This window comes from Lytechinus variegatus, chromosome 18, assembly GCF_018143015.1.
Source record: "Lytechinus variegatus isolate NC3 chromosome 18, Lvar_3.0, whole genome shotgun sequence".
Classification (NCBI taxonomy): Eukaryota; Metazoa; Echinodermata; class Echinoidea; order Temnopleuroida; family Toxopneustidae; genus Lytechinus; species Lytechinus variegatus.
The window spans coordinates 43,091-61,310 of record NC_054757.1 but is presented as its reverse complement, the minus strand read 5'-3'; the positions used below and the strand labels follow the sequence as shown (position 1 = coordinate 61,310).

Sequence of the window (18,220 nt, the reverse complement as noted above, 5' to 3'; positions counted from 1 at the left end):
AAATCTCCAAAGTCACATGTTTAGAATAAATGAAAGTAGGACCTTTTTCCCCTTCTCCATGATATTATAATAATAATAATAATAATAATAATGAGACTTGTAAAGCGCCAAATCCACTCTGTAGAGTGCTCAAGGCGCATAAAGAGCTAAGAGTTAAATAGCAAAGTTTTTAGAAGATTTTTGAAAGTTTCGACAGAGGTACATTTTTTTATGTCTTCAGGAAGGCTATTCCACAAAGTGGGGCATGCAAAAGCAAATGATCTTTCCCCCAAGTTTTTGAAACTTTCGGAATGACAAGTAAGCCAGAGGTGGATGAGCGCAAAGATCTGCCTGGTCTGTAGTGATTGGTAAATGAAAGACTGTATTGTGGTGCTGATCCACGAATACTATGAAAGGCAAGTAACAAAATCTTAAAGATAATCCGTTTTTTTATAGGGAGCCAGTGCAGCGAATATAAGATAGGGGTGATATGTGAGCGTTTACTTGACATTTATATCAAAAGAAACTACATGAAATGAGATTAAAACTTTCAGTTTATTGTTCCAATGAAAATCCTTCCTAAATCCATGCTGGTACTCTGGTATTATGCATGCATCCCTCCAAGTGCCACACCCCTGCATATGAATGAATCAGCCCAGATCAGTCCAAAGTCCAAAGCCCAAAGATGTAAACAACTCATTCATGAACTATTCTTTGAGACTGACCCCTGGTGGAGCATTTCTTGAAAAATTTCATCCCTTGCCCACACCATGTCCCCGCCCCCACTTGTGGCACTGCCCAAGATTCTACACATGTATTTCAAAAAAAAATATTTTGCAAAATATTTAATTTGAAATACCTTTTAAAATTACGATTTTTTATCATTTGAACCTACATGTATAACTGGGTCTATTTTTGGAGACTAGTCGAGAAAGTACGGGTGAAGACGGGCGCATGTTGGAATGTAGTTTTCATTGTGTGAGGGGGATAGAAAAAAGGTTGCATTATTGTTTTGAAACATGAAAGGAATTCTCCGGCTCCCACCCTTATCTTTCTCTCTCCCTCGCACACACACAGATGGGGGAGGGGTCAATTTATTTCTAAAGTCATGATCTCTCCTGATAAGGAAACCACTGCCTTCTTTGTTTCCCCAAAAGTTTCATTGGCTATCCGAATGTCCAATCAGCTCAAGTGAGCTTGGTTGTGTGTTTTCTTATTGTTTTGTGCACGCAGACAATGAACTCATTTTGTGTATCGAGGGCAAGGTTGGGTGGGATTAAAAAAAAATCGGAGCGCTTTCATGTTGGTGTGTAACTGTGAATGTAATACAATCATTGATTATTTTTGAAAAAAATTATCTCGGTAACAATTTTTAAGCCTGTATGAAGTGTCATCATTGTTCTCTTGTCATTTTGTTATTATTACTTGGGTATTCGAGTTCTCCCAATGTCATAATCGGGATCTGCCGAACATTCGATTTGTGTAAATTTTGCTAATCGATTGGTGATTGGCGGCATGCCAATCGAACCATTCGATCAATCGATGTTTACTCCCAGGCCTAGCATTTATGTGCATTTGTGTGGGCTTAAAAATACGCCACAATGGGGCTTCCTTGGCGTCTCTATTTGATAAAAGGCCGTCGCTTCCGCGCTCCGCACACGAGGGGTGAACCTCCCCCCCTCCCGCACCCACCCCCCCCCCCCCCGGGATTGGCAGCACAAGTCCCCGACATGGGTGAATTTTTTTCTGGCGAGAACGCTGCATACAGCAGCATATGTGTTCATACCTGCTCAGAGGAAAACATAACAAAGCATGAAAAAAAAACGTATAAACTATGCATTCCTATGTACATGTACACTCAACAAAAAAGTCCCCCCTAAATCAAAATTCTGCAACTTTTGAACAGAATAATTTTGAGATATATTTCGTAGGTGTGGGGGTTTTTTTACACTCATTATAAAAAGCGACTACTGAGAAAAAATAAGATTGATTGGTTGAGTCATGCTTGAGTAATCAAAGACTGAATTAAAAATGACAATTTAAAAAAAAAAGTCACAAGAATCGATTTTCAGGTTGTGTAAATACAAAGTAAGGCGAAGTTGCTTTTAGGTGAATTTTCATGGTGTTAATGCTGTTTTACTATCCATCAATTAGCCACTCACTCCACACAAAATTTTGATATTGTACATGCATGTTCATGGTTGAGTGAGCACAATTTTTTGTGAAGTATGGAAGCATCCTCTGTAACTTAAAAAAAGCATGTTAAAATTTCAAAGCTAGTGGCTCCCCTCCCCAATTTCTTGGTCCCCCCCCCTGTTTCAGATGTTGGATCTTCTACTTGTTCGTCCCTAAATTCAATTAATCCGGAAAAATTGTTAGGAAATTAATGCATTTTTGCAATATAATTATAAAGAGCATTCATTCCAAAGTTTTCAAGTTGGCTCACTAAACCATGAAAGTGTAAAAAGTTTGGAAAGTGTGTGGTGATAAAATAATCATGATTTCTTTTCTTTCACACTTTTTAGTAAATTAAATTGTAGCAGGTCTTTTTCCTGATGGGCAGGTATGAAAAAACCTTCTGAGAAATAGTTTACAGAGTGTAACAAGAAGAACAATTAATGCTTTTATTCAAACTGTAATACTAATAACTAGGCCTGAATTTTCCTAACAGGTAAAAGTTTCCTTAACCTTGTACTATAGGTGGGGCAATATGGCCGCCAACAAATCAGGGCCCGCGCTGGTGCCCGCTGGTGCGAGCACCGCGCGCTGTGATTGGCCGAAGCAGCCGGCCAATCAGAGTCCGCACTGGTGTCAGGCACCCACTAATGCGGGCGCTGCGTGCTGTGAACGGTGGATGCTGTATGCCGTCGGATGGTAGGTAACCATTCATCAGGGATCTCAATGCCGCTGTCCTTGTTGATATTGCTCGGTTGCAAACGATCTGAATCGCATCCTTAATGCACCGCGTATACCAATGCTTATCACTAGCAATGCAGCTGACCTCATCCCAGTTAGGTGGATGATTTGAGTACCAAGCATGTTCTGCAACAGCGGAGCTATCGGTGCGCCTAAGCCAAACATCACTGCGATGTTCCTTCATGCGTTCCCCACAGGCCTACCAGTCTCACCAATGTAGACTTTGTCGCAAATCGAGCATAAACAACCCCATCACGTCTGTCAGGGATCTAGCGGTCTTTCGAACGGACCAGCTGGCTGCGGATGCTGTAGGACTTGATATAACTTGGATGCCATGCTTCTCCAAGCGCCAGCGGAGAAGATGCACGATACCATCAACAAACAGGATTACTACAGCCGCAGGCTGTTTGGACGGAGTGTTCTTCTTCATAGCGACGTGGTTAACGAAAGAGCGTGGGTAACCATTAGAAATAAGAGCCAAGGTGATGTGTTGCTTCTCTATAGCTGTGCAGTGGGGCCTAGTAACGATGCGTGAAGCTCTGTCATAAAGACACTTCACTACCCTGTGCTTAACAGACTTTGGGTGATGTGAATCATAAGCAGTGTATTGATCGGTGTGCGTGGGCTTCCTGTATACGGTGGTGTACAGTCGGCTGCTGGTGTCACGGTGCACCATAGTGTCTAGAAAGGCAATGCGCTCATTGCACTCAATCTCCATGGTGAAAAGGATGGATGGCTGCTGCGAATTCATGTAGCTCAAAAGTTCATCGGTGGCGGATCTATGCATGATAATAAATGTGTCATCTATCTACATATCGCTTCCAAACTCTAGGGTCGCAGTCAGGTGGGTAAACACTCGGTACTTGTTCCTCAGAAGCTTCCATGAACAGGTTAGCAATCACTGCAGAAACAGGGCTGCCCATGGTGTAGAAAATGCGGGGAAACATTAAATACATAGTCATAGATTGCAAAACAAAACTTAAAAGCTCAGTTACCTGGGCCGGAGATAACTGTGCGCTCGGGTTGGCTCTCATCACGTTCGAGCCTGCTAAGTGCGACCTTGCATGCAGCGTCGATGGGTACATTGGTAAACAACGACACCACATCAAATGAAACCATAACCTCGCGTTCCTGTATGGTTTCGCTGCCCAGGAAATCAACTAACGAAGTAACCCAGTGCCTTACCGTGCATTTGGCCATAGACACAGAAATTTATGGTCAAAATATTCATCAAACTGAATTGTGAAAACAGAAATTATGCACTTACATGTACCACGATTATATGGATGAAGGTCTAATTTGTAGCAGTATCCTGACATCGAGGCAGACTGGAACCTCAAAAAAGACAAAAGTTCTGTCGCGATACCTCTCCTAGTCCTAATTCTTTCAAGATTTGTAACAAAATGGCCAATCGAGATTGGGGTAGGAGAGAACTTTTCGTTTTTCTATGGCCAAATACATGGTAGGCCCCTGGGCTCCCTGGTTACTAACGACGCACAGTTATGGACAACATGTCCATTGGAATCGGCTATAAAGGGAGCAAGATAAGAATATCAGCGAGATACTTAGACGTGTTGTAAGCAAACAAACGCGCACATGAATCATGATACTGTAGGGTTGAAGAAACTATACATTTGGAGTTGAAAATAAATGAAGTTCTAAATCAAACTGAAGGGGAATAAGTAAAACTGAGACCCAAATAAAGAGAACTTTAAGGAGTCTGGTTGTACACTGTTTAATATCTGGGCTCTTTTGCCTCAGCTTAACTTTAAATCACAGTATAATTTACATCAATATTTAAATTAGAAATAACAACCAATCAAACTAAAGAAAATGGAAGGATCAAACTAAAATGTAAGAACCCAATTCATAAGATAAACCAATAAGGAATGAGATGAGATGGCAAAGATATCTGGTGATTATGTAATAATGGAAGTAGAAACTAAGGAGTCAGGTGAGGGATGGAATGAGTGGAACACCTGAAGAGAGAATAGAGAAGGAATGAAGATGACAAAAGAGAATAAGAGGAAAGGCATTCAGAGTAGAATGAATGAATGACAACTGAATATCATTAAACTCAAATAACCTAAGTTCAGACTGCAAGGGCAGTGCTGAAAAGAAATGCAAATGAACTAAAGTCTAGACAGAACAGAAATGTAAAACAGCAGGAGAGAACACAAGTTAAAGGAAATAAAAGAGGAAAATGACAAAATAACCATCCTACATAAACTCTCTCCTTCCAAAAAATTGTCCTCAATTTTTAAAAAGTAAAGAACTAAAATATTAAACAAGTGGAATGCCTCTGGCCGTCTCACCTGCATCACGCGGTTCAAAATAGCAGCAGTGCTGACTTTGAATACTACTCTAACTCGCACAAGATGTTCAGTGATACATGGTTACTCTTATGTCCACTTTTTATGAACTAGACCAATAAACTTACAGAGATATGATGGTTATTCAACAAAAAACCCCAACATGGCCAAAGTTCATTGACCTTACATGACCTTTGACCTTGATCATGTGACCTGAAACTCGCACAGGATGTTCAGTGATACTTGATTACTCTTATGTACAAGTTTCATGAATCAGATCCATAAACTTTCAAAGTTTTGATGGTAATTCTACAGATACACCCAATTCGGCCAAAGTTCATTGACCTTTGACCTTGGTCATGTGACCTGAAACGCGCACAGGATGTTCAGTGATATTTGATTACTCATATGTCCAAGTTTAATGAACTAGACTAATAAACTTTCAAAGTTATGATGGTAATTCAACAGATACCCCCGATTCGGCCAAAGTTCATTGACCCTAAATGACCTTTGACCTTAATCATGAGACCTGAAACTTGCACAAAATATTCAGTGATGCTTGATTACTATTATGTCCAAGTTTCATGAACCAGATCCATAAACTTTCAAAGTTATGATGGGAATTCAACAGATATCCCCAATTCGGCCAAAGTTCATTGACCCTAAATGACCTTTGACCTTGGTCATGTGACGTGAAACTCATGCAGGATGTTCAGTGATACTTGATTAACCTTATGTCCAAGTTTCATGAACTAGGTCCATATATTTTCTAAGTTATGATGACATTTCAAAAACTTAACCTCAGGTTAAGATTTCAATGTTGATTCCTCCAACATGGTCTAAGTTCATTGACCCTAAATGACCTTTGACCTTGGTCATGTGACATGAAACTTTAATAGGATGTTCAGTAATACTTGATTAACCTTATGGCCAAGTTTCATGAACTAGGTCCATATACTTTCTAAGTTATGATGTCATTTCAAAAACTTAACCTCAGGTTAAGATTTGATGTTGACGCCGCCGCCGCCGTCGCCGCCGCCGCCGTCGCCGCCGCCGTCGGAAAAGCGGCGCCTATAGTCTCACTCTGCTTCGCAGGTGAGACAATAAAACTGCAAAACCAGAATGTGACAAGTTGAACATTTAACATTATTTACATAAAACTTATTTGAAAAGAAGTAACGTAACCATGACAGAATTCAATATTTACAATAAATGTGAAGACCAGGAGAGGATGGAAAATTTTGAAGAAAAAAAAAATTATCAGAATTTTGAACTTTTCCTTTTTGGCATATGTGTAAATTCAATGGAAAATGAACATGCAAATAATTTCAATGTATATCTTATACTTGCATGCCATGAAATGAAATACCATATCAATTAAGAAAAAAACAAAAAGCATTGAAAATTTTTGTCTTGATTTCGGAAAAAAAAAATGTTACAATCTTGAATATATATATATATTTCAAATCATTAACTGTTTTTGTTAAAATTTTGCATGTCTTGCCAACTGGAAAAATGTATCTCCTGGACTTACAAAAAATATGAAAAACTTATATGAGAGCACTACTAGACAAATAGATAAAAACAATTATGGTAGCTCAAAGGAATATTGAATAACATTGAAAAGTGCAAGATAAAATACTACTGAACTTTACAAAAATTAAACATATGACGTTCAGCAAATAACATAATTACGAGAAATTATGAAAAATCAAGCATTTGAATTTATATAAAGCCATATTTTCTGAAATTATATGACAAAGTATGTATGTGAAATATGTATAAAGTTCAATCTTTGACTTACTTTAAAAAAAAACATCAAAATAGGGGTACCAAAAATCTAGGAATTTTAACTGAATGTTGGAAAAAGAAATTACTGAGTAATACAAATAAAAATGACTTATTTTGTATAATTTGTAAAATTACAATATAATGAAACTTCAATAGTCAAAAATGAAAAAAAAATGATTTAAATTGAACATTTAACTAAGTCTGACTTTGTGCAATATCATTGATAAAACTTCAATAAATATACAGTGATTAAAAATTGAAATAGTTTTGAGCATTAAGGTATACAAATGAAATATTTCACAAATTTTGTTCGTCATAATCTTTAGTTTTACAATTTCATATATTGCACTTACATGTAGTTCACATTATTTTCAGATTTAGAAATTGACAAAATTTAAATATTTAAACATCTGTAATATCAAAATATTATAATACATCAATATTGAGCTGAGAAAATTATAATTTTGATATATTGCACATTAATTGTAATCACTTGATCCATATTGACAAATTGTAAATATATTTCAATTTATATGTACATTTAAGACACCGATTTAAGACAAATAAATACCTAAAGAAAATTATCTGATTCAATAAACAAATATAGTTTTGTAGAATTTGAATGATCTGTTTGTATATAAGCCTAACATTAAATCAAAATAAGGCATGTGATTCATTCCAGTTAAGAATCAAATATATGGGTTTGATAAAAAGTGAATATTGATTGCTTTTCTTTTTAATCAAATTCATTTGTGTATAAGAAAACACTCGAGTATAAATAAAATACTGGAATTTGTGTATCATATGCCTTTTAAAGTATAAAGAAATAGATCAGTTTGGATACATAATTTATCTAAAAATTAATAAAATGCTATTTGAACTTAGAATTTGGCTAACATACTATATCTATTGTTTTTGTATGAAATTAATAGAATAGAACTTATTAATACATTTGGCAAGATTATTCCATAGATCAATCAGATACAAAATTATTTAACAAACAAAAATTGCATAAATCTAAAGTTAAGGGAATTTAATGATCACAGAAATCATATCTTGAGAAATAATTTTTAGATTTTTCAACGAATTTAAAATCTGTGACAAAATTTAATGAAACTTGTTAGTGTTCTCACCATCAGGGAAATAAATTGTCCAAAAGTTCCAATTAAAGTTTGAGTTTGAGAGAAGAATGTAGTCTGGTGGTAAAATGGAGACATCAAGTTCAAGTTGTTGAATATCGGACCTTCTTAAGGGGGCGAAATGTTTTCACTGTATGCATGAAGACCAGGGGAACAGCATCATCAACTCATGGGCTGGAGCAACTGAAGAGCAAAAGGTGACGGCTGGCTTCGAAGATCAAAGCAGAGCGTCATTAACTCTAGATGCGTAGGCGACAGAGTAACAGGCGAGAGGCTGGAAGGAGTCATGCATCGCGCGAAGATAGAGGGACAAAGCAACATGAAGACCAAAAGGTAGCATCATCAATTCGACGAAGAGAAGCAAGGCAAGAGGCTAGAAGGCATCATGAGGCATAGGTGGGAGACTGTTGAGCCGAAGAGACTGAAGAAAAATAGGCAGCGACATCATCCACTCCATGTAGTCGGGCAATGGTTGTAGTTAAAAGGCGAGAGGCTGACTCGCAGGCAGAACTTTCATCTACTCATGTTGAGAAAAAGGCGAAGGTTGGCTGGTAATCAGGCAGAACGTTCATCCACTCACGAAGAGCAATAGGCAAAGATCCGAGCTGGTACTCAGGCAAGGCTTTCATCCACTCACGTATAGAGCTAAAGGCGAAGACCAGCTGGTAGTAGCATCATCCTACTAGACAAGCCACAGCATTGACGTTGAAGTTGTAGGCGAGCTGCTGGCTAGCATCAATCAGGCAAGAGGTAACGGCTGAACAGAATTGTAAAGGGCTTAATGTTTCTCCAACAGGAACATGATGACGATAAAGTTGACAAAATATGATTAAAAGATAGTTTGTGGCGAACAGATAAGCGAGGCATGAGGTTTGAACACCGCTGCTACCAGTTGTAGGGTTGAAGAAAATTATAAGTTTGGAGTTGAAAATAAGTTTGAAAATTATAAGTTTGAAGTTCTAACTCAAACTGAAGGGGAATAAGTGATACTGACACGCAAATAAAGAGAACTTAATCCAAAGGAGTCTGGTTGTACACTGTTTAATATCTGGGCTCTTTTGCCTCAGCTTAACTTTGGATCACAGTATAATTTACATCAATATTTAAATTAGAAATAACAACCAATCAAACTAAAGAAAATGGAAGGATCAAACTAAAATGTAAGAACCCAATTCATAAGATAAACCAATAAGGAATGAGATGAGATGGCAAAGATATCTGGTGATTATGTAATAATGGAAGTAGAAACTAAGGAGTCAGGTGAGGGATGGAATGAGTGGAACACCTGAAGAGAGAATAGAGAAGAAATGAAGATGACAAAAGAGAATAAGAGGAAAGGCATTCAGAGTAGAATGAATGAATGACAACTGAATATCATTAAACTCAAATAACCTAAGTTCAGACTGCAAGGGCAGTGCTGAAAAGAAATGCAAATGAACTAAAGTCTAGACAGAACAGAAATGTAAAACAGCAGGAGAGAACACAAGTTAAAGGAAATAAAAGAGGAAAATGACAAAATAACCATCCTACAATACCATTGGACGGAGCGGGATGTCAGCTTTGTGGATCTTAGGCAGTCTACAGATCGTGGGCAGTTGCTTCTACGACTTAGGCATGTACTGCCTAGACAGCTGGCAGCCGTCTGTTTCGAGGAGTTATTCAACATATTTTAATTTTTTTAATTTCTCTGCATTTTTGGTGAGTGGAGCCAACGTAGTTCAGCGGAACAACCAACATAACAGAGACCGAAGCTTTTGGTCTAGTATGGTAGTGTGACCTTAATTCACGCGTTACCTAATTTTGCGCATGGTCGAATATCTCAATATCTAATCAATATCTTGAAAAACTGATATCACCAACAGAAAGAGCGACTTCAAATTACTCAGTATGGTAATTATCTTGAAGGTAAGGTCTCTATTTGTGAAAATATTGGCAAAACATCAGCAAATTCTGTTACATTTTGCGTCCACACAGAGAAAATCTGACCTTCTCGACAAGCATCACGAAATCGCCAGTTTGCAAGCAGGTCTCCAAATAAGTAAATGAAATGTTGCACCAACCAAATTTATGGCATTTTAACCTCCATCTGATATAATCATCTTACCTTTATCTGCTTGATTTCTTTCCTAAATCCTTACTTAACGATCGTGCGCAAATTAAGGTCACACTTTTTTATGACACTTTTTCAGCCGAGCGCGCACTAGTCGATTGCCATGGAATTTTGAGAACGTGATACCAGCGAAACTCTTGACCCACTTTATATTTCTGTCAAGAAAAATTTGACTTTAGGATCTTGCCTTCCATTTGGTATCAAATATTTTGATTAATTTTGTGTGAGCTGTGACAAATTTTTGATTGAAAATCAACTTAATGATAATTTTCAAAATATGCACAAATTATGGTCACCCCATCATACTATAGGATGGGGCGTCAGGTGTCCGGACACTTTATATTTTTGAAGCCTTCATTTTTGTCTTTGGATTACACTAAAAATATTGAATTCAATAGTTGTAATCATCTTCTATTTTGTTCTTTATAATATTTCCTAACATTTTGTACCAAAAATTGATGAAACTTCACTTGTACATTTTTCCAAATAACTTTCTAAAATTGATCGTCCGGACACACCACAACTGGGTATATAGTGAGTGACTGTATTAAGGTACCGACCGGTCTGTATTACCGAACGTGCGTATCGTACATGTCAGAAAATTATTTCATACGCGCAATTCTTTGCAACATTTCTAAAGGGAACTTGAATAGAAAGATGATGAAAAATTGTCAAAAACAAAATTTCAAAGTCTATTCTAAAAATAATAAAATATTGTCAAAATAGCTCATCAGTGATTTTGTTGTTTTCTCAACTTTTCGGCCTTATCGTCATCCAATTCACTGGGGACAAACTTGAGACACACCTCTAATATCAGCAATCTTTCAATAGAATCCACGGTTGGAAGATTTTCAAAAGAAATCTATTGTTCGCGATGCGAACGGTGCGAAGCTTCTCACTGAGCGGGGACTTCCTTCCACCACACGTTTTCCCATTGACACAATAACAACTGACTCGGACACTTTTTCAAACGACAAAAATAGTCTCTTTCTTTTCACCCCTGTGGCGGTATATTCTTCCAAGTTGATGAAACAATGATCAAAACACTAAATAAGACAAAATTAATAACACTAACAAGTGGAATGCCTCTGGCCGTCTCACCTGCATCACGCGGTTCAATATAGCAGCAGTGTTGACTTTGAATACTACTCTAACTCGCACAAGATGTTCAGTGATACATGGTTACTCTTATGTCCACTTTTTATGAACTAGACCAATAAACTTACAGAGATATGATGGTTATTCAACAAAAAACCCCAACATGGCCAAAGTTCATTGACCTTACATGACCTTTGACCTTGATCATGTGACCTGAAACTCGAACAGGATGTTCAGTGATACTTGATTACTCTTATGTACAAGTTTCATGAATCAGATCCATAAACTTTTAAAGTTATGATGGTAATTCAACAGATACACCCAATTCGGCCAAAGTTCATTGACCTTTGACCTTGGTCATGTGACCTGAAACGTACACAGGATGTTCAGTGATACTTGATTACTCTAATGTCCAAGTTTAATGAACTAGACCAATAAGCTTTCAAAGTTATGATGGTAATTCAACAGATACCCCCAATTCGGCCAAAGTTCATCGACCCTAAATGACCTTTGACCTTAATCATGAGACCTGAAACTTGCACAAAATGTTCAGTGATGCTTGATTACTATTATGTCCAAGTTTCATGAATCAGATCCATAAACTTTCAAAGTTATGATGGGAATTCAACAGATATCCCCAATTCGGCCAAAGTTCATTGACCCTAACTGACCTTTGACCTTGGTCATGTGACGTGAAACTCATGCAGGATGTTCAGTGATACTTGATTAACCTTATGTCCAAGTTTCATGAACTAGGTCCATATATTTTCTAAGTTATGATGACATTTCAAAAACTTAACCTCAGGTTAAGATTTCGATGTTGATTCCTCCAACATGGTCTAAGTTCATTGACCCTAAATGACCTCTGACCTTGGTCATGTGACATGAAACTCTAATAAGATGTTCAGTAATACTTGATTGACCTTATGGCCAAGTTTTATTAACTAGGTCCATATACTTTCTAAGTTATAACGTCATTTCAAAAACTTAACCTCAGGTTAAGATTTGATGTTGACGCCGCCGTCGCCGTCGGAAAAGCGGCGCCTATAGTCTCACTTTGCTTCGCAGGTGAGACAAAAACACTATTTAACTGTCTAAATACTCCTCGTGATCCGAGTCCCCTTCCCATGTTGAGTTCGTCTAATTTCCCATAGGAGGGGATTTGGATAACGAGGAGTATTATTAGTCGTTATCCAAGTCCCCTCCTATGGGAAATAGGACGAACTCAACACGGGAAGGGGACTCGGATCACGAGGAGTATTTAGACAGTTAAATAGTGTTTTTAATGTGATTTTCATTGATTTTAATGATTCTTATTATCGAAAATATTCATTAATCATGTCTATTAAGCTGTCTAAAATGGCAGAGTGGTTTTCAAGAGGAGGGAAATGAGGGGTAGATGAATATCAACGGGTTAATTGCCATTTTGTATTTTTAGGAGAGGGGACTTGGATCAGGAGTAATAGTACTCCTCGTTATCCAAGTCCCCTCATGTGGGAAATTGGACGAACTCAACACAGTAAGGGGACTCGGATCACGAGGAGTATTTAGACAGTTAAATAGTGTTTTTAATGTGACTTTCATTGATTTTAATGATTCTTATTAATAAGAATCATTAAAATCAATGAAAATCACATTAAAAACACTATTTAACTGTCTGAATATATTCATTAATCATGTCTATTAAACTGTCTAAAAGTGGCAGAGTGGTTTTGAAGAGGAGGGAAATGAGGGGTAGATGAATATCAACGGGTTAATTGCCGTTTTGTATTTTTAGGAGAGGGGACTTGGATCACGAGGAGTATTTAGACAGTTAGTGTTTTTAATGTGATTTTCATTGATTTTAATGATTCTTATTATCGAAAATATTCATTAATCATGTCTATTAAACTGTCTAAAAGTGGCAGAGTGGTTTTGAAGAGGAGGGAAATGAGGGGTAGATGAATATCAACGGGTTAATTGCCGTTTTGTATTTTTAGGAGAGGGGACTTGGATCACGAGGAGTAGTATACTGTTTTAATTCAATTCTATCGATCTTAATAATTCATCATCGAAAATCAACAAGTGACTTAGTAGTTTAATTCGGATGAAGGGGACTTGAATCACGAGGAGTAATTATACAGACATTCTTTTTACCTGACGACATAAAGCAATGGAGACAGTTAAGAGGGAGATATGCAATTTGATTTATTTAGTAAAAACGTGATAGACGAAATAAAGCATAATCATGACAAACATATATATTGAGATTTATTTATATAGCAAGGCTCGACATTAGCGGTGGCCCGGTGGCCCGGGGCCTCCAAAAATTCATCTCGGGCAACCATTATTGAAAAAATGTTAAGTTTTGGTGGCCTGAATGGGGCAACCAATAATTTTCAAAGTAGCGCAATTTTTCTCCCGATTTTGCATCTATTTATCAACTTTCTACAGTTCAAATTGCAAGCCAATTCGTCATGCGCCTTTTTTGTTAATCTACACACAAATACACACACACAAAGATTGCATAGTCATGACAGTACGTAGGCCTACCGCTAGCATACAGTAACTATTATTCAGCCGGCCATGCCGGCTGTCTGGCTGAGCTTTGCGTGCATGAAACCACTGCAGCTAGCTGTGCGCGAGCAGACTATTCAGACTCAGGGAGCTGCGATACGAAATGTTACTTCCCCAGAATTCTGAAAATCTACGTCAAAGTCACATTTTACACCAATGAAATGTCCTTCTACAGTCCATATTACTGAAACCTGATTATCTGCAAGCATTAAAAGGAGGAATTATGACCTCTCTTTTGACTCAAAAAGACCGATTTCCAAATGCATTAATACACATAAAACACATAGGTGAGTACATCACAGTCCCATGTGTGCATTTGTATGTATGTTGATATTTGGTTTATTTCGAAGCTGTGTCTCTTATAGCCAAAAATAAATAGGCAGCTTCTTTCTTTCTTATTTACAAATGACTTCTTAAACCACTCTTAAGGAAGTAAATACTTTGGAAGGCATTTCATTGATATGAAATGTGAATTTTTCCATCATTTTGTCAAATATAGGGAAGGAATTTTCTCACTGTTTTTTTCCAGATAATTTTTGCCGTTTTCTCATTTTTTTTCTTTCATTTTTTTTTAGTGATTAAACCATTTATACCCCTTCCCATTGAATATGCCTGATTAAAGAACATGTTTCTACTGAATAATAATAACATTTTCCCCCATTTTTTGATAATTTTGTCTTATTCATTTTTCTTACATTTCTTTTGTTTTTTCTCAAATGTTTTTTTCCTGTTCTTTGTTTCTTCTTTCTTCATTTTTTCTTTTGTTTTATTTCACTTATTCATTTTTTACAATATTTGATTTCTTTTTTCAGTATACTATTCTAAAAATGATTTTTGTTTATTTCCCCCTTTGACACATTGTTCTAATTCTGCAGCATATTTTTCAGTGATTTTCTCCTGCTATAATATGCTGGAAAAGAGAAAATAAACTGGATTTGGGGCCTGCATGATCTAGGTTTTATGATTAAAAAGGAAGAAAGGAAAAATAATTGTTTTGTAAATCTATCTGAGTTTGCTATATGCACTATTTATTTACTTTACCATTATGAGTGTGTGTCGATACGGAGATTAAAAGTCCACAACCTGGGAACAATACAATTCTTTTATTCTCTTTCAATCATTTCATATTTACAATGATAGAACAATTTATATATTACCACAAAATAAGCAAAGTAAAATAACAGCAAGCACGATTTACATACAAGATGTACAAAGAATAGTGGTACATGTTAGTGACTGCAGAATATTTCAATTTGTTTTATTCATTTTAAATTAATGTTTTTCTTTAAATTTTTCGGGCCACCAAACTTTACTAATGGGCCACCAAAAAAAATTATTTGAAGGTTTTGGTGGCCCGAACGGGCCACCACCAAAAAAGTTAATGTGGAGCCTTGTATATAGCATAATTAAAAAGTACGACGAAATGAAGCTATATACTGAAAAGAAGTCGATGCAATTCTGATTTATTTAGTAGATTAGGGATAAACGAAATAAAGCAATGCCTGAAGAGGGATATACTCGGGGCCGATTTATTTAGTAGATAGAAATGTAAACGAAATAAAGCAAATTTGATAGTGTGAGAAACATAAAAAGATGAATATAATCCTGATTTATGTATATGAAAAGTACTAGTTTACAAATTAAAGCAATGGAGATTGAAAAGAAATAGATGCAATTCTGATTTATTATTTTAGTAAATCATGAATAGACGAAATAAACCAATGGAGACTGAAGAGGGATAGGGACTATTGTTTATTTAGTAAAAACACAGACGAAATAAAGCAATTTTTTTAGTGAAAAACATAAAAAAAGATGAATATAATCATGATTTATTTATATGAAAAGTGCTAGTTATACGAAACAAAGCAATATAGAGATTGAAAAGAGGATTCAATTCTGATTTATTTAGTAAATTAGGAATCAACGAAATAAAGCAATTGAGACTGAAGAGGGATATACTCGGGGCCGATTTATTTAGTAAAAATGTAAACGAAATAAAGCAAATTTCATAGTGAGAAACATAAAAAGATGAATATAATCATGATTTATTTATATGAAAAGTACTAATTTACGAACTAAAGCAATAGAGATTGAAAAGAAGCAGATGCAATTCTGATTTATTACGCCAATAAAGTAAAGACCAAAGATTGTACAACGCCGCTTACGCGGCGCTCTTTGGTCGAGACTGAAAAGAGACAAGTCACACACAACTAGGAGGTGGGTTGGCAGCTCAGGTAGGACATGTTTTACTTTGTGAAAAATTGTCCGTGGATCCGAGTCACCGGGGACTCGAGTCACCGGGTACTTGGATCACGATAATGCCAACTTTTCTCATAGAAAACACACGTTCGGTAATACCTACCTTTTTCAAGTGACCATAATATTTCGCATGCGAAGAGGGGTCCGATTGGAAGCTAATATTGTCAAAAGGGAAACGATTTCGGCAAATTTTTTTACATATTTATATTTTGTAGGTAATTGTGTATTTATGGTGAAAGTTTGGTGAATTTTATGAGAATAATGTTTTCGATATGATTGAATTCATGAAGTGTTCGGTAATTAATACGATCCACTAGGCGCTACCATACTGCCTGGCCATAGCATAGCCATAGGCATTTAAGCCAGATAAGGAAGAAAGAGTACCGTACGGTACGGTACCGCACACAAACTGAAACATTACACAGACCACCATTGTCATTGAATTAATCAAAACTTGACGTTATTGAATTCCATCATGCAAATACATCATATAAGACACGGTAATAATATTTAATAATGAGAATACTTACATTTTTCGTGAAGGTGGAAAGGTTTCTCGATTCTAGAGCGCGCTAGCGGGAAGTGGTAGACCGCGGGAAGTACATGTCTTACATTCGCGAAGACGGGATCGGAGTACGGACGTCGAGCCCGCGTAAGGTCGTCCCTCCCGTTCGAGGGTACTACGGCAGTGTTGTAGTGCCTTGATGCTCGAACATTCAAGCCTTGGCCTTGAGAGGGCCTTTGCCTCGAGGATTTTGAGCCTTGAAATTTCAAGGCTTTTTCAAGGCATTTTTTGTACTTTCAGTCCAGTCAGCAGTAGCAGTAGAAAGTATACCAGCAGTACCGTACCATCTATTGTAACAACCCAATCATCAAGAATTTTCATCACCAGCATGTCACGAAGAAATCAACAGTGATGAAAAATAACATTCATTGGTAACGTGTTATAATCATGACCGATGATGATAATGGCAATGTTAATAATAATGATAATAAGGATTATGATAAAGATCATGGGTGTCGATCGGTATTCTTGGTTGGGGGGGATGATTGACACAAATGTTCATGTGGATGGGAATCTTTCAACATTACCCCCACTAAAATCACAAGTTAGGACATTTGAGAGTGGTTGATATGCATGGAGTTCTTGGAAATTCCTTCATTGTTGTAGTGTACTGAAAATTCAATTTGTGCTACAAGTAAGCCTATTCTAAACTAATACGAAAGAAAAAAAAATGACAAAAAATTGTCTGGACCATGTACATAGTGATCTGTTTATTGAGCATGATGTACACATATATATGTATATATATTTATATATATATATATCACCCTCACCAACAATGCGAGCGCGAAGCGCGAGCTGAAATTTTTGACATGAAAACAGGAAAAATGTACCTGTTTAGGTTTGTTTTTAGTAACTCACGGGGAGGATAGATTAGTATGTATCTCACTAGAGAGCGAGCTGAAATTTCTTTATATGCTGACCTGAAAGCTTGATATTCTAAGCATTTTTGGTACCAATGATTAAGATGGATATCTAGAAGAACAATAGATGCGAGCGCAAAGCGCGAGCAGAAAATTTTGATATTTCGATCTGGGGGGGGGGCGTTTCATCAATATTTTCGTCCGACAAGTTGTCAGATCTGACTTTCCTGGATTCTGATTGGTTGAGAAGCACTGTTACTATAGTAACTGTCGGATAAAACGTCTGACAAGTCCTTTCATGAAACGCTCCCATGGAAAAAAAGATAGTTTAATGGACGCTTTTACTAAAGAACAAGATATATTATATCCAACAAAAGATTATTGCAAATCGAAGCTGGAGTTCTTTTGAGGTTTAGAACTAAAAACGGGACATTCTATTCACCTATTTAATGATGAAAAGTATGGGTTGTTGGTACAGAAATCATGCGAGCGTGAAGCGCGAGCTGAAAACTTATATATTCCAATCTGAAAAGCAGACATTTTGAGCACGATTTTAAATGAAAATCGAGTTGGTATCTCAATCTCGCTTGCTGATTTCAGTGTAGCATTACAATCTTATTCTATTTTTTAGT

General features: G+C 36.7%; 2 protein-coding genes across 4 annotated transcripts in view; both read right to left on the bottom strand.

The window, feature by feature from the left end:
- LOC121431933 (protein FAM13A-like) overlaps positions 1 to 17,050 on the bottom strand; it is a 205,311-nt gene extending 188,261 nt beyond the window's left edge. Inside the window, exon 1 of one of the 3 annotated variants that reach the window (XM_041629710.1) lies at positions 16,691 to 17,050. The gene's annotated coding sequence lies outside the window, so the exon portion shown is untranslated. The remainder of the gene's footprint in view (positions 1 to 16,690) is intronic. The other 2 variants (XM_041629711.1, XM_041629712.1) reach the window with 2 other exon arrangements.
- On the bottom strand, positions 3,104 to 3,682 carry LOC121431765. The gene has a single exon (XM_041629464.1). The coding sequence runs from the start codon at positions 3,680 to 3,682 to the stop codon at positions 3,104 to 3,106; it is 579 nt and encodes a 192-aa protein (XP_041485398.1).
- Positions 17,051 to 18,220: the final 1,170 nt, after the last annotated feature.

Bases quoted from the DNA above. Each gene is read 5' to 3' on its own strand.
- LOC121431765 (XM_041629464.1), bottom strand. From the start codon at position 3,682: ATGCATAGATCCGCCACCGATGAACTTTTGAGCTACATGAATTCGCAG.